This window comes from Eptesicus fuscus, chromosome 4 (assembly GCF_027574615.1).
Source record: "Eptesicus fuscus isolate TK198812 chromosome 4, DD_ASM_mEF_20220401, whole genome shotgun sequence".
NCBI lineage: Eukaryota > Metazoa > Chordata > Mammalia > Chiroptera > Vespertilionidae > Eptesicus > Eptesicus fuscus.
Window position 1 is genome coordinate 4,637,168 of NC_072476.1, and position 26,094 is coordinate 4,663,261.

The following is a 26,094-nucleotide window of genomic DNA, read 5'->3' on the forward strand; positions in this document are numbered from 1 at the left end:
ATCTCCTAGTGACGTGTTGTAGCATGGTACAGTACACAAATACCATTGTAGCATGTGGTATAGGTTCGTAGTCTAGAAGCTGTGGGGGTATAGAACTTGTCACCCCTAAATATGTCTCTTTGGCATAAGGATTATTTTAGGCTGGTTTATTTTAAGAAACAGCAGATGTGGGAGAAGTTCTGAAAACCAACTAAAGTTACCCTGTGTAACAGACATCTGCATCGTAAGGGAAATCTCCATTTGCCAGGGTGTCTCCCTGCCTGTACGAGGAAGAGGGGATGACCTTATCTCTAGAAACTCTTTACCAATGGAGAAGATAATGACAAAACTACATTAACCACCTTACCCTGGTTTACTGTGCTTTTCCTGGGACCTTCATCACTGATTCCCACCAGCCCCAGCATCTTCATGTTTACTGAAGATGGTATTTAAGGTGGTGGGTCCAGCTATTTTGGTGAGACCTAGTTTTCCTGGATATTCTCCCAGGTACCCAGGAGGTATATGTGTTATTAAACTATTTTGGTTTTCTTCTATTAATTTGTCATTTATTACAGATGTCTCAGTTAAGAACCCAGAAGGTAGAGGAAAAGTTATTTTTCGTCTCCTGCAAAGCTGTAGGTTATATATACCATACGGCCTAGGTGTGCAGTAAGCTATACCACCTAGGTTAGCGTAAATGCCTTTGTGATCACACAGCCATATCACCTCACAACGCAGTTCTCAGAATGGATCCCCATTGTTAAGCGGCACCTGACTATTCCCTTTTACCTTTTTTTCTTTTTAGACTCATTTTAGTTCAGCAGTCCTGGGTTCTAAACTGGGTGCTACTTGCTAAGAAATTATAGAAAAGTTTTCTTACCACTAATTATCTTATTTAAAGCAGGTGAATTGAACTATTATTTCCTTATTCTAATACCTGGCATTGTTAAGACATTGTAGATGACTAGAAAGAGAGAAAAAAGCAAGACATTGGGGACTGGGAGCGAGATTGAGTCAGGTTATTTGCAAATATGAGAGAAAGGACTGAGCCAGGTGGGGCTGGTAGCATTGGCTGCTGATAATCTTTTGAATGTTCTCTGTATGCCAGACACTGTCCTAAGCATTATATTTGAGTTAAATCATTTTACCCTCATACCACACTAGGTATGTGTTTTTGTTCTTATATTATAGATGAGGAAACCAAGCTTTAGACAAGTTAACTAATTTTGACCAAGGTCACGGTGTATAAGTGGTAGAGCCAGGACTCAAAGCCAGGCAGTCTAATTCAGGCTCTGACCTCTTAACCACTGAGTGTGCTTAAGGATGAGGAGTTGGGACAAGTGGTGCAAAGCCCAACAGAAAGAAAACACCTATCTAACGCCCCTGTCTAATGCCTTCATTAATGAATTGAGGCAGTTGTGATCATTACTTGTGGAATCACAGTTCAGGTTTGTTTGTTTATTTATTTGCTTGCTTAAGGAAGAAAAATGTATTCAAAATGGAAATATTCTGCTTCTAGACTTTTCGGAATTCTTTAATTCTGTTACACAAGAGGATCTGTATAGCAACTCCTCACGTTTGAATAGTATTGTGTACTTTTCAACTAAAGATGCTTTCATATTTTATTTAAGCCTCATAATAGCCCTGAATGGCAGACGGTACAGATTTCCCCCCCTTACATTTGAGGAATTAGGAAGCTGAAACTGAGAAAGTTTAAATGACAAGGTCATTTACAAGTCAAAAAGAAACAGTTGAAATTAGTTTTAATATGTTCTATGTAACCCAATATATAACCAAAATATTAACATCTAATCAGTGTAAAGTATTGAAATAGTTTCCTTTTTTAATACTAAATAATAGGAATTTGCTATGTATTTTATACAAATGAATTTGGACTAGCTATTTTTCAGTGGCCAGCAGCCACATCCGAATACTGGCTACCATTTTAAACAGTGCAGACAAACACTCAAAAAGTTCGAGTAATATGCTAGGTCCTGGATCAGTTCACAAAAATCTGTTTTACAGAAATGGAACCCTATCGGTTCCATTTTCTCCTCGTCAGTAGTGCTTGGATTCCATGACTTAGATTTCTTCACTGTATTAATCAGTGTTCTGATGGGCAGACACCGTCAGGTGTCTAACTGAATGATTGATCATTGTTCTGAAGCAACATGGAGCTGTTCCAAAGGAGTTGCAGACTAGGTGTCCTTTATGTTGTAAGGTCTAGAGGAGCAGCACTGTATATCTTGGAATTTAGTATGTGGTCATGGTTCTATGTACTGTAACTTAGTTTCCTTTGAAAGTAAATTATGGAAGAGATGAGAGAGTTAAAAAAAAAGAGATTTTCAACTTGTAAAATAATTTTTATGCTAAATTTTTGGCTTTAGAAAACTATGTATGTTGTTGCTTGATGTAACACTTCTATACTTCAAAGTGTTTATACACCGAGTTCTCTCTAATAAGACTGTTTTACTACTGCTTGATTTTTAAAACTAGTTTCTCCAGAAATAAATTAAGTGTTCATGCTAATTGACTCATCTTTTGCCATTGTCTTTCCATCAATTTTTTAAAAATACTTGATCCATATAAAGTAAAAGATGGGCCTCCATTATTTAACATATCACTAATGCTCTAAAACTCAGTAAAGCCCGTCAAAACCTGGACTGATTCTGGCTCTCCGGGGAGAAAGATAATGTTTGGTGTGTCTTCAATATTAAGGTAATTGCCATATAGTTCTTTACCATATAACTCTATAATGATATGGTTAACAATTGGTATTTTTGTAACAGTAATTTTATATGACAAAGCAAATGTGAATTATCAAATCAAGCCCCATGGCAGGCAGTTAAGAAATGCTTCACTTAGAAATAATTTCTGGTTATCTGTTACAATTCAGTCTTTCCTCACTTCCCTGCCTGTCCTTGTATCTTTTATTTTTAGGACTCCCATACAATTGGTCTTAATAAAAAGAGTTGATTTTTGCTGTGGCCTCTATGTATAATCAGTTCTCTCTTTTGAGCCACGGTAAGGAATCTGTATAGTGCCAGAGCCCTTCTCCCTGCTGTGTCACAGACAGTGGAAGTAGGGTAGGCATGGAAAGCAAGGCTCATGTCCATGTGAGTTTACCTTCTGAACATGGATATTTTAGTGAATTGTCAGATATGTCAGAAGTGACATGTATTTGAAAATTTTTCCCAATCAAAAATACTCAAAAGTTAACTATGTTTAACTGTAATAGCAGCCTAATTATTACTAATTTGGCTAAAGTGTTATCTTCAACTTTTCTTTCAGAAAACTTAATTCATTTTTTATCATTTGAAAACAATTTTTAAGCCATTTAAATGTGCAGACCTCATTAGATGCATTAATGGAAAGGTGACAATTATATAAAAATCACTTAAAAATTAAATGATAAATGCAGTCCCATTTTTTATTGTACATTGTCATACAGTGTCTTCTCTGCGTTGCATCTACAGAAACATTTTTTTTTTAAAGTTGACTAATAAACATTGTATCAGAGACAATCGGGCACATCTCTGGGAAAAGCATGCTGTCTTTGCATATCTTTTCCAATGTATTTCACCTAAATGACAAATTCCTTATAAAAGTGTATATGTCTTATGTAATAGTAATCTATTAGCATTTTATCATAACAATCCATTTCTTTCAGTTTCATATTTACATTGTTTTTTATTTGTTTTTATTTTAGGCCACTGAACAAAAAATCAAAGGTACGTTTAAAGCTATTTTTATTCTTTTTTATTTTGTTTTTATTCACCTCTAGGGTGGGAGAGAGACACGAGTGAAAGGATCAGAAGGGTGGGGGCAGACTTCTTCAGAGGCATCACATTGGAGTTATCCTTTGGGGTTTGTGTTGTATTGTGATGGCTATTACACTTTTAGAATAAACTGCCTCGGGACCTATTTTACAGCTGTCTCTGAAGATGAACGCCACTTCCTAACAAACTTCCTTGGTTTAAGTATGTGAGCACAGGTACCTTTCTTTCTGTCTTCCATCAAAAGTCTTATCTGGGGCTACCTCTAGGACTCACCTCGTCCCTTGCTTTATTTCTTGTTCTCTGTATACATTGTGCCCCACTCCTTCCTGTAGGCTGACCTGACATCCACTCTGTATTATCACTGAAGATAGGAGATTGCTAACCTTAATGGTCATTTGTACCAGGTTGAACAGCTCCCAGTATATAGCAGGCAAAAGACTTCAGGGAGGTAAGGTAACAGGAACTGACTTCCTCTCAGATCCTAAATCAGGAATTCTTCACCCTCCCAGGAGTTGATTTACTTGCTAATGAAATGTGTAGGGCTCTCAGATGCTGAACTTATTAGGCCTCTCAGATGCTGAACTTATTAGGCCTAAAGATTCTGAATTTTTACTTTGAGCTGTAGCAAAAGTATCATCTGTGCATTTGGTTGATATACAGTCAGTATTGCCTATTTTAATTTGAGGTCAGTGTTGGTGAAGGTAACATTTATTAGGTACAGTTGTATATGAGTGAACAAAAAATATTTGTAGCTTATATTTTATTGGAGAAAGTGGCAATAGAAGGGCATACCCAAACATGATATATAATATGATGTGATTTGGTTAAAGTAAAAATGTCTGAGTTGTCCTGGAGTCTAGAGGGGTAATAATTAGCTTAACACAGTGGATTAAGGAAGGCCTCCTTGAGGAAGACCTTGAGATTATGACTCTTAAAAGATAAAGGAGCCAGTCCCCCCCCAAAAAAAAGAATGAAAAGGCAGAGGGATCAGCATGATGAAGGCAAGAGATAGGCAACAATGTGATATTATGCATAGTAGTGGAATTTCTAGAACATTAAATACCCAGTGATGAGTGGGCAGGTTGGAAAGGTTTTTCTGAAGGGATAGGTAGGGGTCAGGTAAAAGAGAGCTTCATATCCTGTGTGTACCAAGATGGGACTTTTATAGGCAGCTAGGAGCCACTGAAGAGTTTAAGAGGAGTGACATGGTTGGTGTTTTTTGTTCCATCTTTAAAGCTTTCAATCATTGTGAATGGAGAGTGTTGGCTGAAAGATGGAGCTGAGAAAAAGAAAGGCACTCAGCAGAGGAGGCAGGTGGACAAGACAAGGGAATATTTAGGGAGTGATTATAGGGGTGTTGGGAAGTGGCAGAATATAGGCCTGGAGGTAGGCAGACGAGTGCTTATGCTGGTAAGAGAGTGGAGAGCCAGCAAAGGTTTCTGCATTTAGAGGTCATGGTTATAAGCTGTGCTTTAGGAACATTTCTTTGTCAATAGTGTTCAGCGTCACCAATAAAAGCAGTACCAGAGGGTAGAGAAGGCGTAGAAAGGGTAACGAAGATCTCAGCTGCGGTCTTGGCAGTAGGGGTAGAAGATGGATGACAGATGTGTGAGGCATAAACAACAACTGGTGAGATCAGAAGAAGGATTGAAGGTGATATGTGGCTTTGAACCTGGATGTCTGAGAACGTTGCAGGGATGTAGAAGGATGTTGGGAGGAACGGTTGTCACATTACTTTAGTAGGAATGTGAGCAAATTTTCTTAAAACTCCACTTTCCTCACACCACTCTTAAGTTGTCCCTTCCTCTTTGCTTGAAGACCAGACTCCTCTGGTTGGCTCTCAAGGCCCTCTTTAATCTGACTTCCCATGGTCTAACCAACCTGTTTCCATCTCTCCCTTACACTCTTCAGAGCAGTCTTCTTAGCCAAGGATGCCTTTTAGCCTTTCTAACCGTCTCAGAGTTTATCTTTAAATCTTTCGCCCCAACTGCCATTCGTTCCTCCTTTTCTGATTTCTTAGGATGTGATGATGTGTCTTAACTTTGGGGCACTTGGTTATGTTCTCTCTTGGATTTTTGACTGGATATCCGATGGATATTTGTTACTCCAACATAACCTTCCAGTACCTATTGTTTGTGTCCTTTCCAAATATAAGTCATCCTTTTAGATCCATACATCAAATATGAACAGATTTGAATCTCCTGAAAACGTTAGGCTGCAGAATGCGGTATGTTGTTTTGCCTGCTCTTTTACTCACTCATCCTTACATTGATAGCAGCTACCTTCATAATTGGTCGTGTTTGTTCCGATTCACGCAGGTGTATTGCTGACCTTTGTGCTCTGTGTAATGCCTGTGTGGTGCTTATGGTTTGGGAATTAGAGATTACCAGCCGGAAACTCGGGGGACAGGTTTGGCCCATAGTTGTTGGTGGTGTTTACTAAACTCTGTATTTTGGGATAATTTGTGATTCACAGAAAAGTTGAGAAGATACTACAGAGAGTTTCCCATATACACCTCACCCAATTTTTCAATTATTGACATCTTCCATTTCTGTGGTACATTTGTCAAAACTAAGAAACCAACAGTGGTACTAATTGAACTCCAGACTTGATTTAGATTTCTCCATTTCTTCCATTAATGTCTTTCTGTTCTGGGATCCAGTGCAAGATGCATGACACATTTAGTTGTCATGTCTTCCCAGACTCCTCTGGTCTCCATAGGGTGTTTATATTATTATCCTTTAAATTTTTTATTGCCAGCATTAAAAAAACAGGAGACCCCCCCCCCATCCAAAATTGCAGTTTTTATTGCAGTTTGTACTGTCAGCATCATTTTTTGTCTTTCTGTATTAGCAAGCCTATATAAAGCCCAAGGTTAGTCACATGTGGCTACTGAGTCCTTGAAATGTGGCCGAGGAGCAGAATTTTAATTTTATTGGTCTGCATAGCTCTAGAGCCTTCTTGATTGTTGAGAGTCAAACTGAGCATAACCAGTTAGCCGCAGCACCCCTGTGGGATTCTGCGGTAATGAGCTGGTTCTTCCTAAGGCTGCTGCCATTTTCAGTTAAGTAACACCCACTAATGTTGCTGCCGCTCAGTGGTTCAGCTGTTTATATGAAAGTTGGATTTTTGTCAAGTGTCATAAATTAAATTCTTGACCAGCTTTCTTATGTGTAGATAACTAGATGTTTATTTCTTGGTGCAATGGATTCATGATTCACCTAATAAAAACATGGACTAGTATAATGAGTGGCAATGAAATTCTTGAACGTTTTATTTTTACCTTGTGGAAAACTGTAAAGAGCATGAATAGTTGAATGTTTGGCTATTTAAAATATTTAAAAATATATATATGTTATGGCCCTGGCTGTGTAGCTCAGTTTTCAGAGCGTCAGCCCGACATGCCAAGGTTGCAAGGTTCGATCCCCGGTCAGGGCACATACAAGAATCAAATAATGAATTCATAAATAAGTGGACCAACAAATGCATGTTTCTCCCTTTCCTCTCTCTCTCTCTCTCAAATCAATAACAACTTTTAAAATTTGTATATTATGATTATTTCCTTGAAACAGCAGGGGAGTGAAGTGTTGAAAAATTTACAGTGAGGTACAGGAATAGATGGATAAACTTATATATAACATGCCCTGTGGCCTTTATCATGTAGGGCACATGCCTGGGTTGCTGGCTCAATCCCCAGCAGGGGGCATGCAAGAGACAGCCAGTCAATGATTCTCTCTCATCATTGATGTTTCTATCTCTCTCCCTTCCCCTCTCCCTCTGAAATTAAAAAAGGAGTAATCCTTTTTATTGAATTTTGGGGAATGTTTGGGACCCAGAGGAGGACCCACAGCAGCAAGCTGGGAATTCACACTGTCCTTGGAAACCTGGTGAAGAATAAAGGTCATTTAAAAACAAACAAACAGGTTTTTAGTTCTTATTTTGGAAGCATGCTGATTGTACATTCCTTACAAAAGAACACACACTGCTGCCTTTGCTGGTGGCTCAGCTGGTTATAGCGTTGTCCCATGCACCAAAAGATGGCAGGTTCCATTCCCAGTCAGGGCACATGCCCAGGTTGCGGGTTGGATCTCCCAGTCTATTTTTTTCTCTCTCCTGCCCTTCCTTCTCTCTAAACATACATACATACATGCAGATTTATGTAAAAAAAAGTGCACTGATAATTTTTAACAGCTAATATTTATTTGTCTATCTCTCTACCTATGAATCTATCATTCCAGTGCTTTCTTTAGGTGACTTCATAAGCAAGCTATATTTCAGAGACTAACAAACTCAGAACCCCTAAAGGAGGAGAGGGGAACCTGGGATAGAAGCAGGAATAGAGGAAAACAGATTTGTTTTGTTTTCTGGTGGTCACATGGGGAAGCATAGTTTATTACTGCTGTTCTCATTCTGGATTAAAAAACTCATGAAAATTGAATCAATATTTAAAACACATTTTTGTTCCTGCCACAGTTGGAAACCATTATTCTTACTCAATTCTACCCTTACAATTTTTTAAATCAAACACAATCCTATTGCTTAAATCCGTTGATCTAGAAAGTGATCAAAATACATGTTAAGTCGTTTTGGAGACATCCTGACATCTAACTGCGTACTTACTGTGTGCATTTCACTGTGCTCTATATACTCCATTTAGTTAAGGAAAATATTCTAAACATTTAATTACTAATAACAAATGGGCCCTGGCCAGTGTAGATCAGTTCGTTGGTTGGTTGGTTGGTTGGTTGGTTGGTTGGAGCATCATCCTGTGCACCAAAAGGTAGCGAGTTTGAATCCCGGTCAGGGTACATTCAGAAGACAACCGATCCATGTTTCTCTTTTGCTTCCCTCCTCTTCTCCCTTCCTTTGCCCTCCCCTCTCTTCCTCTCCCGACCCCCTTCTTCTCTTTAAAATCAATTTTAAAACATTAAAAAATAAATAAACAAATGGGTACCAGTGATTCAGAATATGTACTGGAACAGGGTCCTACAGCTTAATGTCTTAAGAGTAATCCTTTTTGCCTTAGCTGGTTTGGCTCAGTGGATAGAGTGTCGACCTGTGGACTGAAGGGTCCTGGGTTTGATTCTGGTTAAGGGCACATGTCCAGGTTGTGGGCTCGATCTCTAGTAGGGGACGTGCAGGAGGCAGGCAAACAATGATTCTCTCTCTCATTGATGTTTCTATCTCTCCCTCTTCCTTCCTCTCTGATATAAATAAAAATAAAGGAGTAATCCTTTTTATTTAATTTTGGGAAATATTTGGGAACCAGGGGAGGGGCCACAGCAGCAGGCTGTGAATTCTGAGATTTGTGCATTGGATATTTAAAAACTAAAGTGTGAGTGGGGCTTCATCAACGTGTACTAGAAATGGTATACATCTGCATTTAATCCCTCCAGCAATAATAGTATCACCATTTATAGGTAAAGTCAAGGCCAAGGAAAAGTTAAGTAACGAACTCTACTGGGCTTTACTGTTTCTTTTTCTTTGAAAACAACCCTGTAGTTTAATGGAAGGCAAAATAGGAAGGTTACACCATTGCCCATCTTCTATACTAATAAAAGGGTAATATGCTAATTAGACTGGGAGACCGGCCAGGGAGGGCAGTTGGGGCCATGAGGCCAGCAGGGGAGGGCAGTTGGAGGCCATGAGGCCAGTGGGTGAGGGCAGTTGGGGGCGATCAGGCCAGTGGCGGCGGGGGCAGTTGGGGGTGAGAAGGCCGGTGGAGGGGGCGGGCAATTAGGGGTGAGTAGGCCGGCAGGCAGAGTGGTTAGGGTAATCGGGCAGACAGGCAGGTGAGCAGGTGAGGCAGGCAGGTGAGCCAGCGGTCCCAGATTGCGAGAGGGGTCCCAGATTGGAGAGAGTGCAGCCCGGGCTGAGAGGACCGCGCCCCCACCCCCCACCCCCGGTGCACAAATTTCGTGCACCGGGCCACTAGTCCTATATAATAAAAACTGAATGTGCAAATCAACCGAACAGCAGAATGACTCGTCAGCGGGGGGCAGGGCCAGCGAGCAGGTGGCGCCAGGCCAGCCAAGGCAGTTGCCAGTAAGCAAAGGGAGGGGATGGCCATCGGGGCGGGGCTAGCCGCTCGTCAGCCTGTGCTGTTCCCCAGTTGACCCACCGGTTGCCTCCTGCAGAGGGAGGTCAGACTGCTCCTCTTGGGCCTAAGCCGCCAGTCGGACATCCCCTGAGGGCTCCCGGACTGCAAGAGGGCACAGGCCAGGCTGAGGGCCCTCCCCCCCGCCCCCCAGTGTATGAATTTTCATGCACCGGGCCTCTAGTGTTTTAATAATATTCAACAAATGAACTAAAACAAGGCATCTTTTAAAAATATTCCAGAAAGATCTTAGGTTTTGTATTATTTCCCTTCTGATTTAGCACAGATAAGTAGAGAATTGTATCACCAGCATAATTTTATGAACCAGGGAGGATTTGACAACTTTGCCATGTGTGAGATGGTTGGCTTTTCAGGAATCATTAGAAAAAACTCTTAAATTGTTTCTTGCACCTTTGAGTGTTGATGAAAAAGAATAGGAGTTTTGAGGACCAAGCAAAAAACTGATTCTAACAGCTTTCTCCATGCTTCAGGCCTCTGTGCAGTAAAAAATGTATACTGTATAGAGCAAAACACCTGACTGCTAGTTAAGCGTGAAATGCCTTGCTCCAATTCTAAGGAAGGTGTAAAGAGACTTTTGACGAAAAAAAAAAAAAAATCACAGCACCTCCATTTCATGCATTCTTCAAAAGGATAAGAAAGCAACTTCTGATGGGCTTGGGCAGTAGTTCCTTTCTAGATGTTTATTGCTGATAAAGTTATATGACGCAGTATAACTATTGGAATACATACTACTAAGATGACTCAGTTGGAGTCCAAGGAAGAAAAGTGTTTAATTTGCCCCCCCTTTCATTATTAAAAAATGTATTTCTTTACTTTTTCCTTTTTTTAAAAAAAGATTTCAAATTGATTTTAGAGAGAAGAAGGGAGGGGGACGAGAGAGGGAGAGAAACATCAATTCAGAGCAAAACATTTATCAGCTGCCTCCTGCATGCACCCTACTGGGGTCCAAGCCAAAACCTGGGTATGTGTCCTGTCCGGAAATTGAACCGGCAACCTTTCGGTGCATGGGACAGCGCCCAACCAGTTGTCACTGCCGGTATCAGCCATGTTTCATAATCTCATGAGGTCTTGGGGAACAAAATTGAAAAATAATTGTGTACTAATTCATTATCCCAAACTTAGGATCCAGAAAGTACCATTGTTTTCTTCAACATTTATGAAATATTTATTGTGTGCCAACCCTGTTCCATGCACTATTGCACATGAACAACAAACCCAAGTCCTCGTCCCCGCTGCCTTTCTGTTCTCACCTTTGTTTTAGTTTAGTAAAGGTAAATATATGTACCTGGGATCTCAGCTTACCACTTCGCTTTATCCACAAGGGCTTACGATTCTTAATCACAAAGCCTCCTACAATAAGGAAATTTAGGAACTTGGGTGGCTTGACAAAGGATTTCTTTACTACATAGATTTTAGGAGATACAAGGCACAGATAGGTTGTGACTTGGAGCACATTGCCTGACCTTGTTCACATAATGTACATAGAAAATGGTATCTGTGGGGCTGTTAGAGTACAAGAAGCAGTTTTAAAATTATTGTTTAAAACATGATTCAGGTATTAATGAGCCCATAGTTGGAGGCTTGTGAGAGCATCCTGGAATTGTGTCCTGAGTCCTGAGATTCTACCTTGGCACAATAGGTCTTCAGTTTCAAAGAAAACAAATCAGCAGTCTTCTGGTTTAAATATTGGAGTAGAAATCAGGATGGATTAGCAAGAATAGCTTTATCAGTTAAAACCAGGTAAGAGGAAGCACAAGACTAGGAAAAAAGACTGTATGTGTCATAATTTGCACTTTCATTCGGTTCTAGTAAGAGAAGTAGCTGTGCCTCAGGATGCGTCCTGAGTGAGAGCTCTCAGTGCTGTATCCTGAGCAAAAATGTGCCTGATAAAACAGGACAATCATTCCCCCTTATCCACAAGGGACATGTATCAAGACCCCTAGTGGGTGCCTGAAACCACGGACAGTACTGAACCCTATATATAGTATGTTTTTCTTATATATATATATATGTACCCGTGGTAAAGTTTAATTTATGAATTAGACACTATACGAGGTAACAAAAATAATAAAATAGAACATTTTTAGCGCTATACTGTGATAAAAGTTAGGTGAATATGGTTTCTTTTAAAGTGTCTTACTGTACTGCACTCACACTTGTGATACAGTGCCTGTGTGATGAGATGAAGTGAGATCTTCAGAATGATAGGCAATTTAAAACTGATTTATTTTTGGAATTTCCCATATAATGTTATTAGGACCATGGTTGACTGAGGTAACTGAAACGGGGAAAAGTGAAAACGGAGATAAGGTAGGGGGTGGGGGCTACTACTGTACTTACAGACAACATTTGGCCAGAAGTAGAAAGCATTGAATAATCTACTAAAGATGATCCTGGAATTTTAGCACAGACTCGGCATAGTGGTTAAAAGTTCAAACTTCTGAGTCAGATAGACTTGAATTTGAATATTGCCTTTGTAGTTCTTATTTCTTTGACTTGAGCAAGTTCCTTAACCTCTAATCCTCAGTTTGACTCTGTTAAAAGGAAATAATCCAGGCAATTTCATATTGTGGGAATGAAATGATATAACATAGATCTCAGGACCCAGAAGGTAGTAGATGCTGAGTATGGAATAGATATCTTATTAAAGATGCTAAGTGACTTTGTACCAAGGTGACTGTGCCACATACTTAATCATTCCCTTATTCTTGGAGAGTTTAATTTTGCTTTTACAAGTAAGATGAAACTTAATTTATACTAGAAGGAACATTGGACTGATGGTCAGATTTGGTGTTGCATTTCAGATGTAGATGTTTGATCATGGGCAGTCTTTTCTGACCCTTAGCTGCCTAATCTGTAAAATGGAAATAATATTTCAGATTTATAGAATCATGATAAGGGTAAAGAGATACCAGTTATATTGTCTGGCATCAGCTGATACTTGGTACATTTTAATTTCCACCACTATAGTTTGCAGTATCCTAGCAACCTTTCAGCCCCTTAAAACAACATATAAGTAGTTTCCCCCATCATTTCCAAGTTCATCCTCACCCACACTATGACTTGCTTTTTCCTCTCATTAAAGTAGAACCCATTCTAGCGTGGGTGAGTCACAGTGCCGTGTCTCTGTCATAGTGCAGGCAATATGTCTTGTAGCACGAGAACAGGACATAATGTCCTTGTGAGCTTGGTAGGCCAAGATTGGTATATTATTGCCTTGATTTATGTTTACTTGTGTATTGGTAAAACGGGATATTATATGTTTAATTATGTGTACTTTTTCCCTTTTTTTAATTACCCATTCTTGTTTTTTTACCCATTTGCCCCTTGGGCCTAGAGTTTTTGTTATCAATTTACGTGAACTCATTGTATAAGAAGCTTATTAGCACTCCAGCTGATGTATTTGATGCAGATATTTTCAACATTATGGATTGCAATATATGTTCGAAGTTGTTCTGAGGTTGGGATACCAGGTAGAAATATCTAACTTTTGCCCAGTACCAGACCCTGTAAGGGATATATACACAGAAGATGCAAATATATGTTCAGAAGAAGTAAAGCAAAATTAATAAGTTATGCAGGGGTTGGGAACCTTTTTTCTGCCAAAGGCCATTTGGGTATTTATATCATTTGTGGGCTATATACAAAATTATCAACATAAAAATTAGGCTGCTTTATTAGGTCAAACATTTAATTAACTCACCCCTAATGCTTTGGCAGGGCCAGACCAAATGATATTGTGGGCTCTTTATGGCCTGCAGGAGTTGTAGTCTTAGCTGGAACTCCAGTCCTGAACTCTAGCGACTCTGTTGAAGGTACCCTGTGTCAGGCTTAACAGCCTTAACCAAAATAGCCCCTCCTTTCCTTCATTTGGGGAAAACAGGTGGGCAATGGGAGGGAGAGAATGCATCCCTTTAACTTATTTTTCAGTTTGCCTTTTACTTTGGAATAAACACACATACCCCTTGAAAAAATAAAATGTACTCATGATTTTATTTGGTCAAACTTAATTTTTCTTGTTTCTCTTTTTTACTCTTATGCTGAAAAAAAAAAACAAACCTACCTTTTTTCCCCATATTCAGTACATTTTTGGCCTATGTTTTCTAAAAACTTAATTTTTATATATTTAATTTATCAAAGCTTTATTTTTTAATATTTGGAACTTTTTCTATTTAAAAAAATCAGTTAAACCATCCTATATTTGTTAAATGATTTGTGTCTTCAGTGATTTATGACAAATACTTTACTGTATAACTTTTGCAACCCTTCTTAAACTTTATTTTATTTTAGTGTGTTTGGAACTTTTTCTTATTCTTGTTACAAACGTCTAAGTTTGGGGGATAATTCCTAGAATTGTAAATTATGAAAGAAAGTTTCAGAAATGTCTAACTTTTTTTAAAATATATTTTATTGATTTTTACAGAGAGAGAGGGAGAGAGATAGTTAGAAACATTGATGAGAGAGAAGTATCAGTCAGCTGCCTTCTGCACAGCCCCCACTGGGGATGTGCCCGCAACCAAGGTACATGCCCTTGACCGAAATCGAACCTGGGACCCTTCAGTCCGCAGGTCGACGCTCTATCCACAGAGCCAAACCGGCTAGGGCTAACCTTTTTTTTTTTTTTAAAGCATGTTCCTCTATCTGAAAAAAATCTATTTTTCATTATCCCACTTTTCTGAATCTCATCCTATCTAATAATAGACAAATATGCAAATTGACCATACCTCCGACATACCCACAAGCCACGCCCACAAGCCACACCCACCATCCAATCATAGCGAGTATGCAAATTAACCCAAACCAAGATGGCTACAGCCACAGAGAGCAAGGTTTCCTAGGTAACAGAGGAAGCCAAGCTTTCTGCCTACCTTTGCCAGGCCTAAGCCTCCACTCAAGCTACAAAGTTTCAATTATAGAAGGTAAACAAATTCAAACAAATGGCCGCAGAATGGAGCTTGAGAGAGCAGGCCAGGGTTGCCGGCGGCAACAGGGGAAGCAAAGCTTTCCGCACACCCTGGCCGGGCCCACCCGCTTAAGGCAACAAAGTTTCAATTATAACCCCAACACAAATGGCTGCCAGCCTCGGAGGGAGCCCCAGGCTTGGCTCCGCTCCAGGCTACAAAGTTTCAATTGTAGAAGGAAAATAAATTCCATATACCAGGGCCTCCACTTGGGTTGCCAGGGAGCGTGGCCGGCCTGCAAACCACCACAGGCCTCTCGCTCAGGCCGCCCCACACCCCAAGGGAACCCCCACCTGATCTGGGACACCCTTCAGGGCAAACCAGCTGGCCCCCACCCCTGTACCAGGCCTCTATCCTATCTAATAAAAGAGAATATGCAGATTGATCATCACTGCAACACACAATATAGCTGCCCCCATGTGGTCAAAGATCCTGCCCCCATGTGGACACAAGATGGCCACCACAAGATGGCCAGCAGGAGAGGGCAGTTGGGAGGCACCCGGCCTGCAAGGGAGGGCAGTTGGAGGTGATCAACCCTGTAGGAGAGGGCAATTAGGGGTGACCAGGCCGGCAGAGGAGGGAAGTTGGGGGCAAACAGGCTGGCAGCAGAGTGGTTAGGGGGTGATAGGCTGGCAGGCAGAAGCGGATAGGGGCAATCAGGAAGGCAGGCAGGCAAGCAGTTGGGAGCCAGCAGTCCTGGATTGTGAGAGGGATGTCCGACTGCCCTAAACGGGCAGTCGGACATCCCTCAAGGGGTCCCATATTGGAGAGGGTACAGGCTGGGCTGAGGGACAATCCCCCTCCGTGCACGAATTTCGTGCACCGGACCTCTAGTGTTTGGATAAGATTTGATGGACAGGTTAACCATCCATCTTGGAAGATACCATATTCTGAATATTATGCAGTATCCTCCAACTCTTCCAAGATCTTGGAAATACCATATTCTGAATATTATGCAGTATCCTCCAACTCTTAAAGAAGATAAGTGCTTTAGAATCAGGTATTCTTGCTGACAATGTAGAAATTTTGCTTTATCTTATCGATTATGCCTAATCTCATTGATTGAGAAGGCAGGAAATTTTTTCTTAAATATAAAAGATGCTTAAGCAAATCTTACATTGTTGCTCTTATGTGAGAATATTTTCTGAGTAGCTTTAATTAGTACATATTATCTTGTCTTCTAAGAGCTTAACTTGATAGTTTTGTTTTTCCTATGTAATGATACATAGTGAGATAAAAATAGAAATTCTAGGTGAATATAAAATTTGCCAAAAGAAATTTTAAAAAGCATTCTATTCTACAAATGCTTATTAAATATACTTTTAGCAGGTAACATTTTAACTGTTTCAGCCCTTTTAAGGATTCAGATGCAAATCTATATATTCAAATAATTTCAGAAGATTTACAATATAGCCAATATGAAAACTATTATGCAAAGCTAAATTGTAGACTTTAGAAGGATAAGAATAAAGGAAGGGCTTGCGGTACAAAGGCCTGGTGATTGATGTTTTGGGTACTTTGCAAGTAATCCAAGGTGATTGATGGCTGGTTCATATTTAAACTCTTGTTTCTATTAAACTTACAGAGAGCCAAAGAGAGGGCCATTTATTTACTATTTCCTAAAATAAATATACTAAAATGCATTATAAAAAACTTACTCTAATGACTTAGAAAGTATTAATTTAAAATAATTTAAATTATTGAACAGAATGGAGTTTCCTCAAAAAGTTAAAAATGGAACTCTAATTTGACCCAGTAATCCCACTTCTAGGACTATATCCCAAGAAATCAGAAACACCAATCAGAAAGGACATATGCACCCCTATGTTCATAGCAGCTAATTTATAATAGCTAAGGTTTGGAAACAGCCTAAGTGCCCATCAGCAGATGAGTGGATTAGAAAACTGGTATATCTACACCGTGGAATTCTACGCTGCTGTAAGAAAGGAATTCCTACCATTTGCAACAGTATGGATGGAACTGAAGAGCATTATGCTAAGCAAAATAAGCCAGTCAGAGAAAGATAAATATCACATGATCTCACTCATATGTGGGATATAATGATCAACATAAACTAATGAACAAAAATGGATCCAGAGACAAGGTGGTACTGAACAGACTGTTCAACCTCGGGGAGAAGGCAGGGTGGGAGGGTTAGAGAGCAACCAAAGGACTTGTATGCATGCATATTAGCATGACCAATGAACACAGACACTGGGGCGGTGGGGGCTTGCCCACTGGTGGGAGTGGCGGGGGAGGGGGGTTAATCTGGGGAAAAAGGAGACTTGTAATACTTTAACCAATAAAAAATGAATTAGATCACATAATGTATGTGGATTTTCATTCCTTAATAGTCAATAAAATAATAAAAGATAAAAAACTTTAATGACTTAGAAAAGTATTAATTTAAAATAATTTTAATTATTGAATAAGTAAATAAAATTTGCTTCTACAAATTTAGAACCTGGTATATTTAGAACTTTAGATAGTAAACAGTTTATCTTTTACTTGAACATAAGACAATTGCTATGGTATTTTTTTCAATTAATAAACTTTTTTAGAACTTTTAGATTTACAGAATGATAGGATGTTTTTACATAAGAAATTATCAGAAAATGCATAAATGTAGCAAATATTAACAATCTAATTATAGTATTGGTTCATTTCACTGTTTCACAAAGTGTGAAGTCTTGATTTAGAACACTGTAGGAAAATTTTGGTTTAAATGAGCAATGCTTTCATTCTTAACAATTAAAAAAATTTTTTTCTGGGACAATTCAAAGTTTGCTCGCCTCCTTTAAATTTTGCAAAAGATAAGTCACAATATGACAAGAAAAAATATAATAAAAGTTTTTAGTGAGTCTGTGTATATTTTATACCAGCTGAATGAAATTCCTTCAAAATATTAGTTTGTTGTTACATAGGATATCTCTCCACATTAAGGACCAAGTTGACTGAACTTATTTTCTGCTGATGCTAGCTTAATTGATAGCAGAGATTTGTTACTCAGCAGCACACTAACCAGCTACCATCATTGCCTTACCCTTCCTACTACTCCTGATCATTCTTCCTCCCTCTCATTTACTGGTTCGAAATTATTCCGCCTCTTGAATGTCGGTGTTCTAACAACGTTTCTCTGTATTGTTCTTTGGATTCAATCACCTTATATATGCTGACACTTCTTACCTTTGTCATTCAACCAGTAGTTCTTTAGCATTTGCTGTGCGTGGAGTCGGAAATACCTGTGATAAAGGGGAGGAGGAATAAGAAAACTGCACTTAGGAGCACGTGCAGTTTAAGGGATACTTAAGAATTTTATGAGCCAACGAGTCATAAAATGCTTCCAAGATTAGCTGAATCTATGAGCGGATGGTTAGTTGTTTCCTAGGAAGGCAGGATAAGATTTGCAAGAAAGGTACCAAGGCATTTTAGGCAAAAGGAATATTATGAAAAAAGCATGATACCTTTTACAGAATTACAGGTGTTTGGTGTGGAAGAGAAGGAAATGTAGTTTGTGGATGTAGCAGGATATGAATCTGGAAAAGTGGCCATGCTAAGAACTTTAGATTAATTCTGAAAGCACTTTAATTATATAGGAAACTTGGGGCTGAGAGATGTGGGAAGAGGTGAAAGTGTGTATGGGTGGGTGGGTTGGGGGGTGTAATCAAGACTTGATCCAGGGAGACCAGTTAGGTTTTTGTAAGAGTAAACTGATTTGAGCCTAAATCACAGCAGGGCCATTGGAGACAGAAGCATGCATTTGAATTATCTCAAGGAGGTATCTGCTGGACCTGTTGATGGACTAGATTTAGTGATAGAACTGGAGGAAGAGAGCCCTGCTTGAGTAACAATAGATGGTGAGACTGTTTACTGAAATAAGTAAATAACTTCTCTTCCTTCCTTCTGGCACTTAGGACTTATTCTTGCCTTTGCTTCTTCTGTTTACTATGCAAACCTATTCTTTTTGTTGTTGTTTTTAATCCTCACCTGAGGATATTTTCCCCCCATTGATTTTTTTAGAGAGTGGAGAGGGTGGGCAGAGACATCTAAGTGAGAGACATAGTGATTGGCTGCCTCCCAAAAGCACCCCCAACTAGAGCTGAGAATTTAAAAAAATAATATATATATATATTTATTGTTGAAAGTATTACATTTGTCCCCTCTTTTTTCCCATTGACCCCTTCCAGCCTGCTTCTGCCCCCCTGCCCCAGGCATTCACCACCCCACTGTCTGTGTCCATGGGTTATGCATATATGCATATAAGATCTTTGGTTGATTACCTCCCACCCATGCTCTCTCCCCCGCCTTCCCTCCAAGATTCTGAACTCTGTTCCATGTTTCCATGTCTCTGGATCCACTCCGTTCATCAGTTTATTTTGTTAATTAGATTCCACATATGAGTGAGATCATGTGATACTTGTCTTTCTCTGACTGACTTATTTCACTTAGCATGATATGGAGCTGAGGATTGAACCTGAGACTCTTTGGTGCATAGGCCAATGCTCTGACCACTTAGGCACACTGGCCAGGGCCAAACCTATTCTTTTTTTTTTTTTTTGTCTTTATTATTATTATTTTTTTAATAAATCTTTATTGCTCAGATTATTACAGTTGTTCCTCTTTTTTACCCCCATAGTTCCCCTCCACCCGGTTCCCAGCCCACCTTCTGCCCTTACTTCCCCCACCTCCCAAACCTATTCTTTAGGTCTTGCCATTTCTTCTCATTCTGCAATGCTTGTGACTAGGTCTTTTCCACCTCTATGCTGAATCCTAAACCTGTACTTTCAGTTCAGATTTTCACTGAACTCTAGAACTGTATATTCAATTGCATTCTACACATGATTATCCTATAGCACGGTTTTCTGAGTTTGAGACCTCTTGAGAGGCTGCTTGAAACTTTCCTGAGATCCCCAATGTCAAAATTATTTTCATAATAGGAAGACTGTTCTGTTCACTCTTATTCCCTCATTAGTATGTAGTAGAGTTTTCTAGAGACTACGGAATATGGATATCACAATATGGAAAGAAATGTGGGAATCCACCTGGCTTCAGTTAAGCCAGGTATTAAAAAAATGTAAAACAATGCAAGTTTCTCACTAACTTTTTGTTTTAGAAAATAGCTACTTTAAAATGTATTTATTTTAATATGTAAAGGGTTTATTTTTAAATGCATTATTAAATATTTTTAAATTTCTGATATGGTAAATATCTATAGATGCAACCCACATAAAAGATCTTTTAAAAGTGTAAAGAGCTCTTGAGACCAAAACGTTTGAGAATTGCTATCCTACAATATCAGCAAACCTAACATTTAAAAACTGAACTCATTCTCTTTCACATACTTCCCAAACTTAATTTTTTTATTTATTATTGATTTCAGAGAGGAAGGGAGAGAGAGGAGAGAGAGGGAGAGGGAGAAGGAAGGAGGGAGGGAGGGAGGGAGAGGGAGAGAGAGAGAGAGAGAGAGAGAGAGAGAGAGAGAGAGAGAGAGAGAGAGAGAGAAAGAGAGAAAGAGAAACATCAGTGATGAGAGAGAATCACCAACTAGCTGCCTCCTGCACGCCCTCCCCCCACCCCCCCACAGGAACCAAGCCCTCAACCCAGGCATGTGCCCTTGACCTAAATCGAACCTCGGACCCCCAGTCCACAGGGTGATGCTCTATCCACTGAACCAAACCGGCCAGGGCCCAAACTTAATTTTTGTGTTCTATTTCATATCTTGGTAATGGTACCACTGTTTGTCCAGATTCCAGACCAGCAACTTGGGGGATCATCCTTATTCCTCCTTCTTTTCTTAACCTAGATGGTAATGGTAATCACTAACTTCTAGTGAGTTCTAACAATGTGCTAGTACCATTCTTAGTGGTTTATACCTATTATCTTTTTAAAGCCTCACAACAACCCTACATTTTGTAGGTATTAATACTTACTCCCATTTTTACAGATGAGGAAGCAGAGATACAGAGTGGTTTAAGTACTTTGCCCATATAAATAGCTAAGTACTTTTATATATCAAATCTTAGTCTCAAAATAAGTGGTTTAGTCATATCATGGTCATGCAGCTGGTAAGTTGCAGAGCCAAAATTTGAATCCAGCCAGTCTTTTGAACCAGTACTTTCTGTTTTATTGGCATAGATTCAATAAATTCAAAAATATCTGTCTTTTACTTTTTGCAATTTGTTGATATTTTCTTTAGAGAGAGAGAGTATGTGTGTGTGTGTGTATGAGAGAGAGAGAGAGCTTTTTATGACTGTTTCTTGGGTACTTGTACATAGTACTTTCTTTCTAGAATCTCTAAATTTGAAATTGTCTTTTTTTTTAATATTCCAAGTACTGTTTCTATCTGTGTCGCCCTCCCCTCCCCCCCCATTGTTTGGGAGTACTACAATTTTGTCTGACTTATGATAACTCTGTTATGTTTATGTTCCATCTTATGCTGTTTCTTAAAAATATGCTAGTAAGAAAAAGGAATGCATGGTTATATTGATCATTGAAACCATCTGATACTGATTGGTGATTTTATAAATTTCTTCTATGCTTATTAATCTGTGTAGTTTTCCTCCCTCTTCTTTTTTTTTTTTATATGTATATTTTATTGACTTTTTACAGAGAGGAAGAGAGAGGTATAGAGAGTTAGAAACATCGATGAGAGAGAATCATCTATCAGCTGCCTCCTGCACACCCCCTACTGGGGATGTGCCCGCAACCAAGGTACATGCCCTTGACCGGAATCGAACCTGGGACCATTCAGTCCGCAGGCCGAGGCTCTATCCACTGAGCCAAACTGGTTTCGGCTTCCTCCCTCTTCTGAGATCAGTGTTAAATGCTTCCCTTCTCCAGCTTTTCAAATTATTTATAGAGTTGAGCTTAAAGAAATATTTTAATTTTAGAAAATCTTTTCTTTTTTTCTATTTTAAATTTTTAAAAATCGGGTTAACTGGTAGTTTATTCTTCCATAGAACCATGCCTTGGATTTATTGGTTCACTTTTAAAGTAATCGATTTCTATTTTATCTTTACTAATTCCTTCTTTCTGCTTCCTTTGATTTGTTTTTAATTTGAGTTGGATGCATTATATTCTTTCTTGTTTGCTGAAAATAATTAAGGCTATGAATTTTTCTTTGAGCACTGGTTTAGTCATATCTTAAAATTTATTATGTATGTTTTCGCTGTTATTTTCTTGATAACCCTGCAGTTTTGGTACTTATTACTTAACTCAAAATTTATTTAAGGCAATTTTATTTGCTAGTTTTATTGTTTCTACTGTGATTGCATTGTAATTCAGAAATATCTGTCTTCTACTTTTTGCAGTTTGTTGATGTTTTCTTTAGAGAGTGTGTGTGTACTTTTTATTACTGTTTCTTGGGTACTTGTCAAAAAGGTGTTATCTGTTTTCAGAGTATATTGTTTTGCTTTTATTCAGTTTTTCTCAATCTGTCTCCATTTGGTTTTACATATTTTGAGACTAAGTTTTGATATATAAAAGTACTTAGCTATTTATATCTTTTTAATTGGTGTTTTTAATAAATACAGAATATCTCTTAGCCTTTATAATGCTTTTCTCCTTGGATTAAAAAAATCTGATATTACTGCTGCTTTCTTTAAATTTTGTTAGCATTTCTTGGTAGTATCTGTTTCTACATCTATTTCCCCCAACCCCCAATTTCTCTGCATTGTTTTGTTTCAGGAGCAATTTAAAAAACACACACATATTTGTATTGATTTCAGAGAGGAAAGAAGAGGGAGAGAGAGATAGAAACATCAATAATAAGAGAGAATCATTGATTGGCTGCCTTCTGCGCACCCCTATTGGGGATCAAGCCTGCAACCCAGGCATGTGCCCTTAACTTGAATCAAACCTGGGAACCTTCAGTCTGCAGGCTGATGCTCTATCCACTGAGCGAAACTGGTTAGGGCTCAGGAGCAGTTTTTACAAAGTATATTCCTTAAGTTTGATTTTTATTTTCTTAACTCCGTTTAAGAGCTTTAATTAACAAGTGAATTTAACACATGCACGTTTATTAAAGACAATATTGGGATAGTTCTTTTTATTGCATTTTCTGTATCTGTTGAATGGATCAAGTTTTCTTCTTTCATTTTTTTCTTCTTCCAATGGTTTGGATATTTACTGATATGATTATCCTAAGTTTTAACTACTCATGCAAAATAGCCAATATTTTAAATAAATTTTATAGTTATTACCCAGCAACTTTGCCCTCCACTCCACCTACATACACTGTTAGTTTCTCCTCTGCTCTTTACTACTGCATCTCATGTTTACACTTGAGATTTAACTTCAGGTTATTTAGTTTCATTTTGTAATTAATAATTACATTGTCTTAGATGTTTTTGGTTGTTTTTTTCTGCATTATTTTTTTGTCTTAATGTTTTTACTTATTTCTAGCCCCAGAACTGAGTACCTATCTCAGCTTTAGTTTCCTTGTGGCACTTGACTGATAAGAACAGCAATTGTTTGAAATAGGAGTGGAATTGCTGGGTGGCATGTAAATCCTGCTTTCAAATTCCCAGTCACTTTTGAGGTAGTGTTAGGGTTCTCATACATGTCTTCATGTGGGTCATTCAAGTGTTTTATATAGGTTATATTCTGATTCTTTGACTGCATTAAAGAACATTTTCCTGTTGCTCTCACACAAATATCATCTTGTTTGGGTATTTAATTGCTGTCACCATCATTTCCTCTTAATAAAGTAGCAGGCAAGCCTGTTTTTTTAGCAGAGTGTAGCTATACCACTTAAAGGTATATTCAAGTGCCAAATACCACTCTGAGTCCCAGGACTAAGTGTGTAAAAGCTGAGTTAAAGTTTTTTTTCCCCTTATAATTTTATAATTACATACACTTTTTTGTTGTTTCAGAGGTTCTTTAGAATATCCAATGCCCTATATTTTTCGTGACAAAGGAATATACACTATTGCTACATTCTGGGAGCATTAAATTGTCTGGGAGACAAAAATTTCATACATAAAGAAATTAGACTTAGAATGTACTTGGCCCAAATGATTATTAATAAGAAGCTTTTCATTTGCCCCCCCCCCCCCAAAAAAAAAAAAAAGGAAAGGAGCCTGGCTGGTGTGGCTCAGTGGTTGAGCGTTGACCTATGAACCAGGAGGTCATGGTTCGATTACCTATTGGGGCACACGTCATGGTTGCAGGCTCCATCCCAGTGTGGGGCATGCAGGAAGCAGCTGATCAATGATTCTCTCTTATCATTGATGCTTCTATCTCTAGCTCCCTCTTCCTTCCTCTCTGAAGTCAATAAATATATTTTTAAATAAGAGGCCAAAATCATATGTTTAAAAGTATTAGTATTGCTCTGGCTGGTTTAGCTCAGTGGTTAGAGTGTCAGCCCACAGACCAAAGTGTTGTGTGTTCGATTCCCAGTCAAGGGCACGTACCTCGCTTATGGTTTTGATACCCAACCCCAGTTGGGCACATGTGGGAGGCAACCAATTGATATGTCTCTCTCACATTGATGTTTCTCACTCTCTCTTTCTCCCCCAATCCTCCTTCCACCCTTCCACTCTGTTTGAAAATCAGTGGAAAAATATCCTCGGGTGAGGAATTAAAAAAAATAAGTAATTGCCCAGCCAGTGTTGCTCAGTGGTTGAGCATCTACCCAGGAACCAAGAGATCACCTGTTTAATTCCCAGTCAGGGTAACTGCCCAGCTTGTGGGCTTGATCGCTGGTAGGGGATGTGCAGGAGGCAGCCAATCAGTGATGTTCCTCTCTCATTGATGTTTCTATCTTTCTATCCCTCTCCCTTCCTCTCTAAAAATCAATAAAAACATATTTTTAAAAAACTGTTAGTGATATCTAAATCCATCAGTTTTTTTCAGAGAAAGGAAACACTAGTGGGGCTAGATTGTTAAATGAGAGGAGGCTGTAGAACTGAGGGTGTGTAAGTGGAAATTTGATGACTATTGGAAACCACACAGGTGACCAACACTTTATCACAGCATCATACACACTGTAGGCATTTGAATAAACACTTGTTTTATTTGGGCCACAGTAATAGCTTCTGTTTACTGAGTGTTTACATTATGCTGGATACTAGAACAAGACTGTACTGTATACACAAGGAGAAAGACAGGGATAACCCAGCTAGTGAGTCGTGGCTGTTTTAATTTAAGGCCTGGAGGTTTTAACCCTTGAACAGTTTTCTGTGAGTGTCCTCACAACTCATGTGGAGACATTTCACTTTATTTATGTGACAATGGCATTTGTAAAGATGCATCAGAATCTCACAGAAACATTAAACTGCTACAGAAGTTGAAGGTGGTATTGTGCCACTGTTTATATAGCCTTGTGTTTGGTGCCCTGTGAACAATCCACATATATAACCTAAGGACAGCCCTGCACACTTTTATCCCCGAGCCATGGGCTCAGTTAGCTTCCTGCACCTCGCCCAGAGGCACAGAGCTTAGGGAAGGCAACCTGGGCTGGAAACCTGGTCAGTCTCGCACCAGAAGTTCATGTACTGTGCTGTCTCTGTAGTTCTAGAGATTGGGCATACCTTAACTGGCTTAAGGCATGTCTGTCCATTTATTTACTTATGTAATCTCTTCTAGGAGTTCAAAAATTCACTATTTGTAGTTTCTGGTTGTTCTTATAGTAGACAAATAGCTATTTCTGAGATTTATTTCTCCAATTTTGATTAGTTTCATAGATTTCATCCTGTTATCTTTGTATTTACTTCCCTGTTCTCAGTTTGATTCAGACTTTACATTTTAACACAAAAACATTAACTTCACCTTTCTGTAAGGAAGCAGATTATTTCCTTCCTTCCTTTTTTCCTTCCTTTTATTTTCAAGCCTCATCTGAGGATATTTTTTTCCATTGATTTTTTTTTTTTTTTTTAAGAGATAGTGTGGAGGGGAGGGAAGGAGAGAGAGAGGAACATCTGTGTGAGAACGACACATCGATTGGTTGCTTCCTGCACATGTCCTGGCCAGGGAACCAAACCTGCAACTCAGGTGTATGTCCTTGACTGGGGATTGAACCCACAACCCTTCAGTGATCAGGCTGATGTTCTAACCATCTAGCCACACCGGCCAGGGCAACAGATTGTTTTCTACTCTTGTTTTTGTGTTGTGTTGTCTTTCAAAGATGAAAATAGAGGCCAAATACATTAAACATGAAGCAGATTAAGAACAGTTACCAGGGAATCGAGGATTCTTTTAGGGTTACCAAAACTTTATTGTGAGTTCCATAGTTGTATAATCAGTGCTTGTTCTCCAA

General features: G+C 38.9%; 1 protein-coding gene across 4 annotated transcripts in view; it reads left to right on the forward strand.

Moving 5' to 3' along the window:
* Positions 1–26,094, forward strand: part of TNRC6A (trinucleotide repeat containing adaptor 6A) — a 99,161-nt gene that overhangs the window by 31,133 nt on the left and 41,934 nt on the right. For all 4 annotated transcript variants that reach the window (XM_054714444.1, XM_054714440.1, XM_054714442.1 and 1 more), the window contains exon 4: positions 3,689–3,710. In XM_054714444.1, the coding sequence (XP_054570419.1) occupies positions 3,689–3,710 (22 nt within the window). The remainder of the gene's footprint in view (positions 1–3,688; positions 3,711–26,094) is intronic.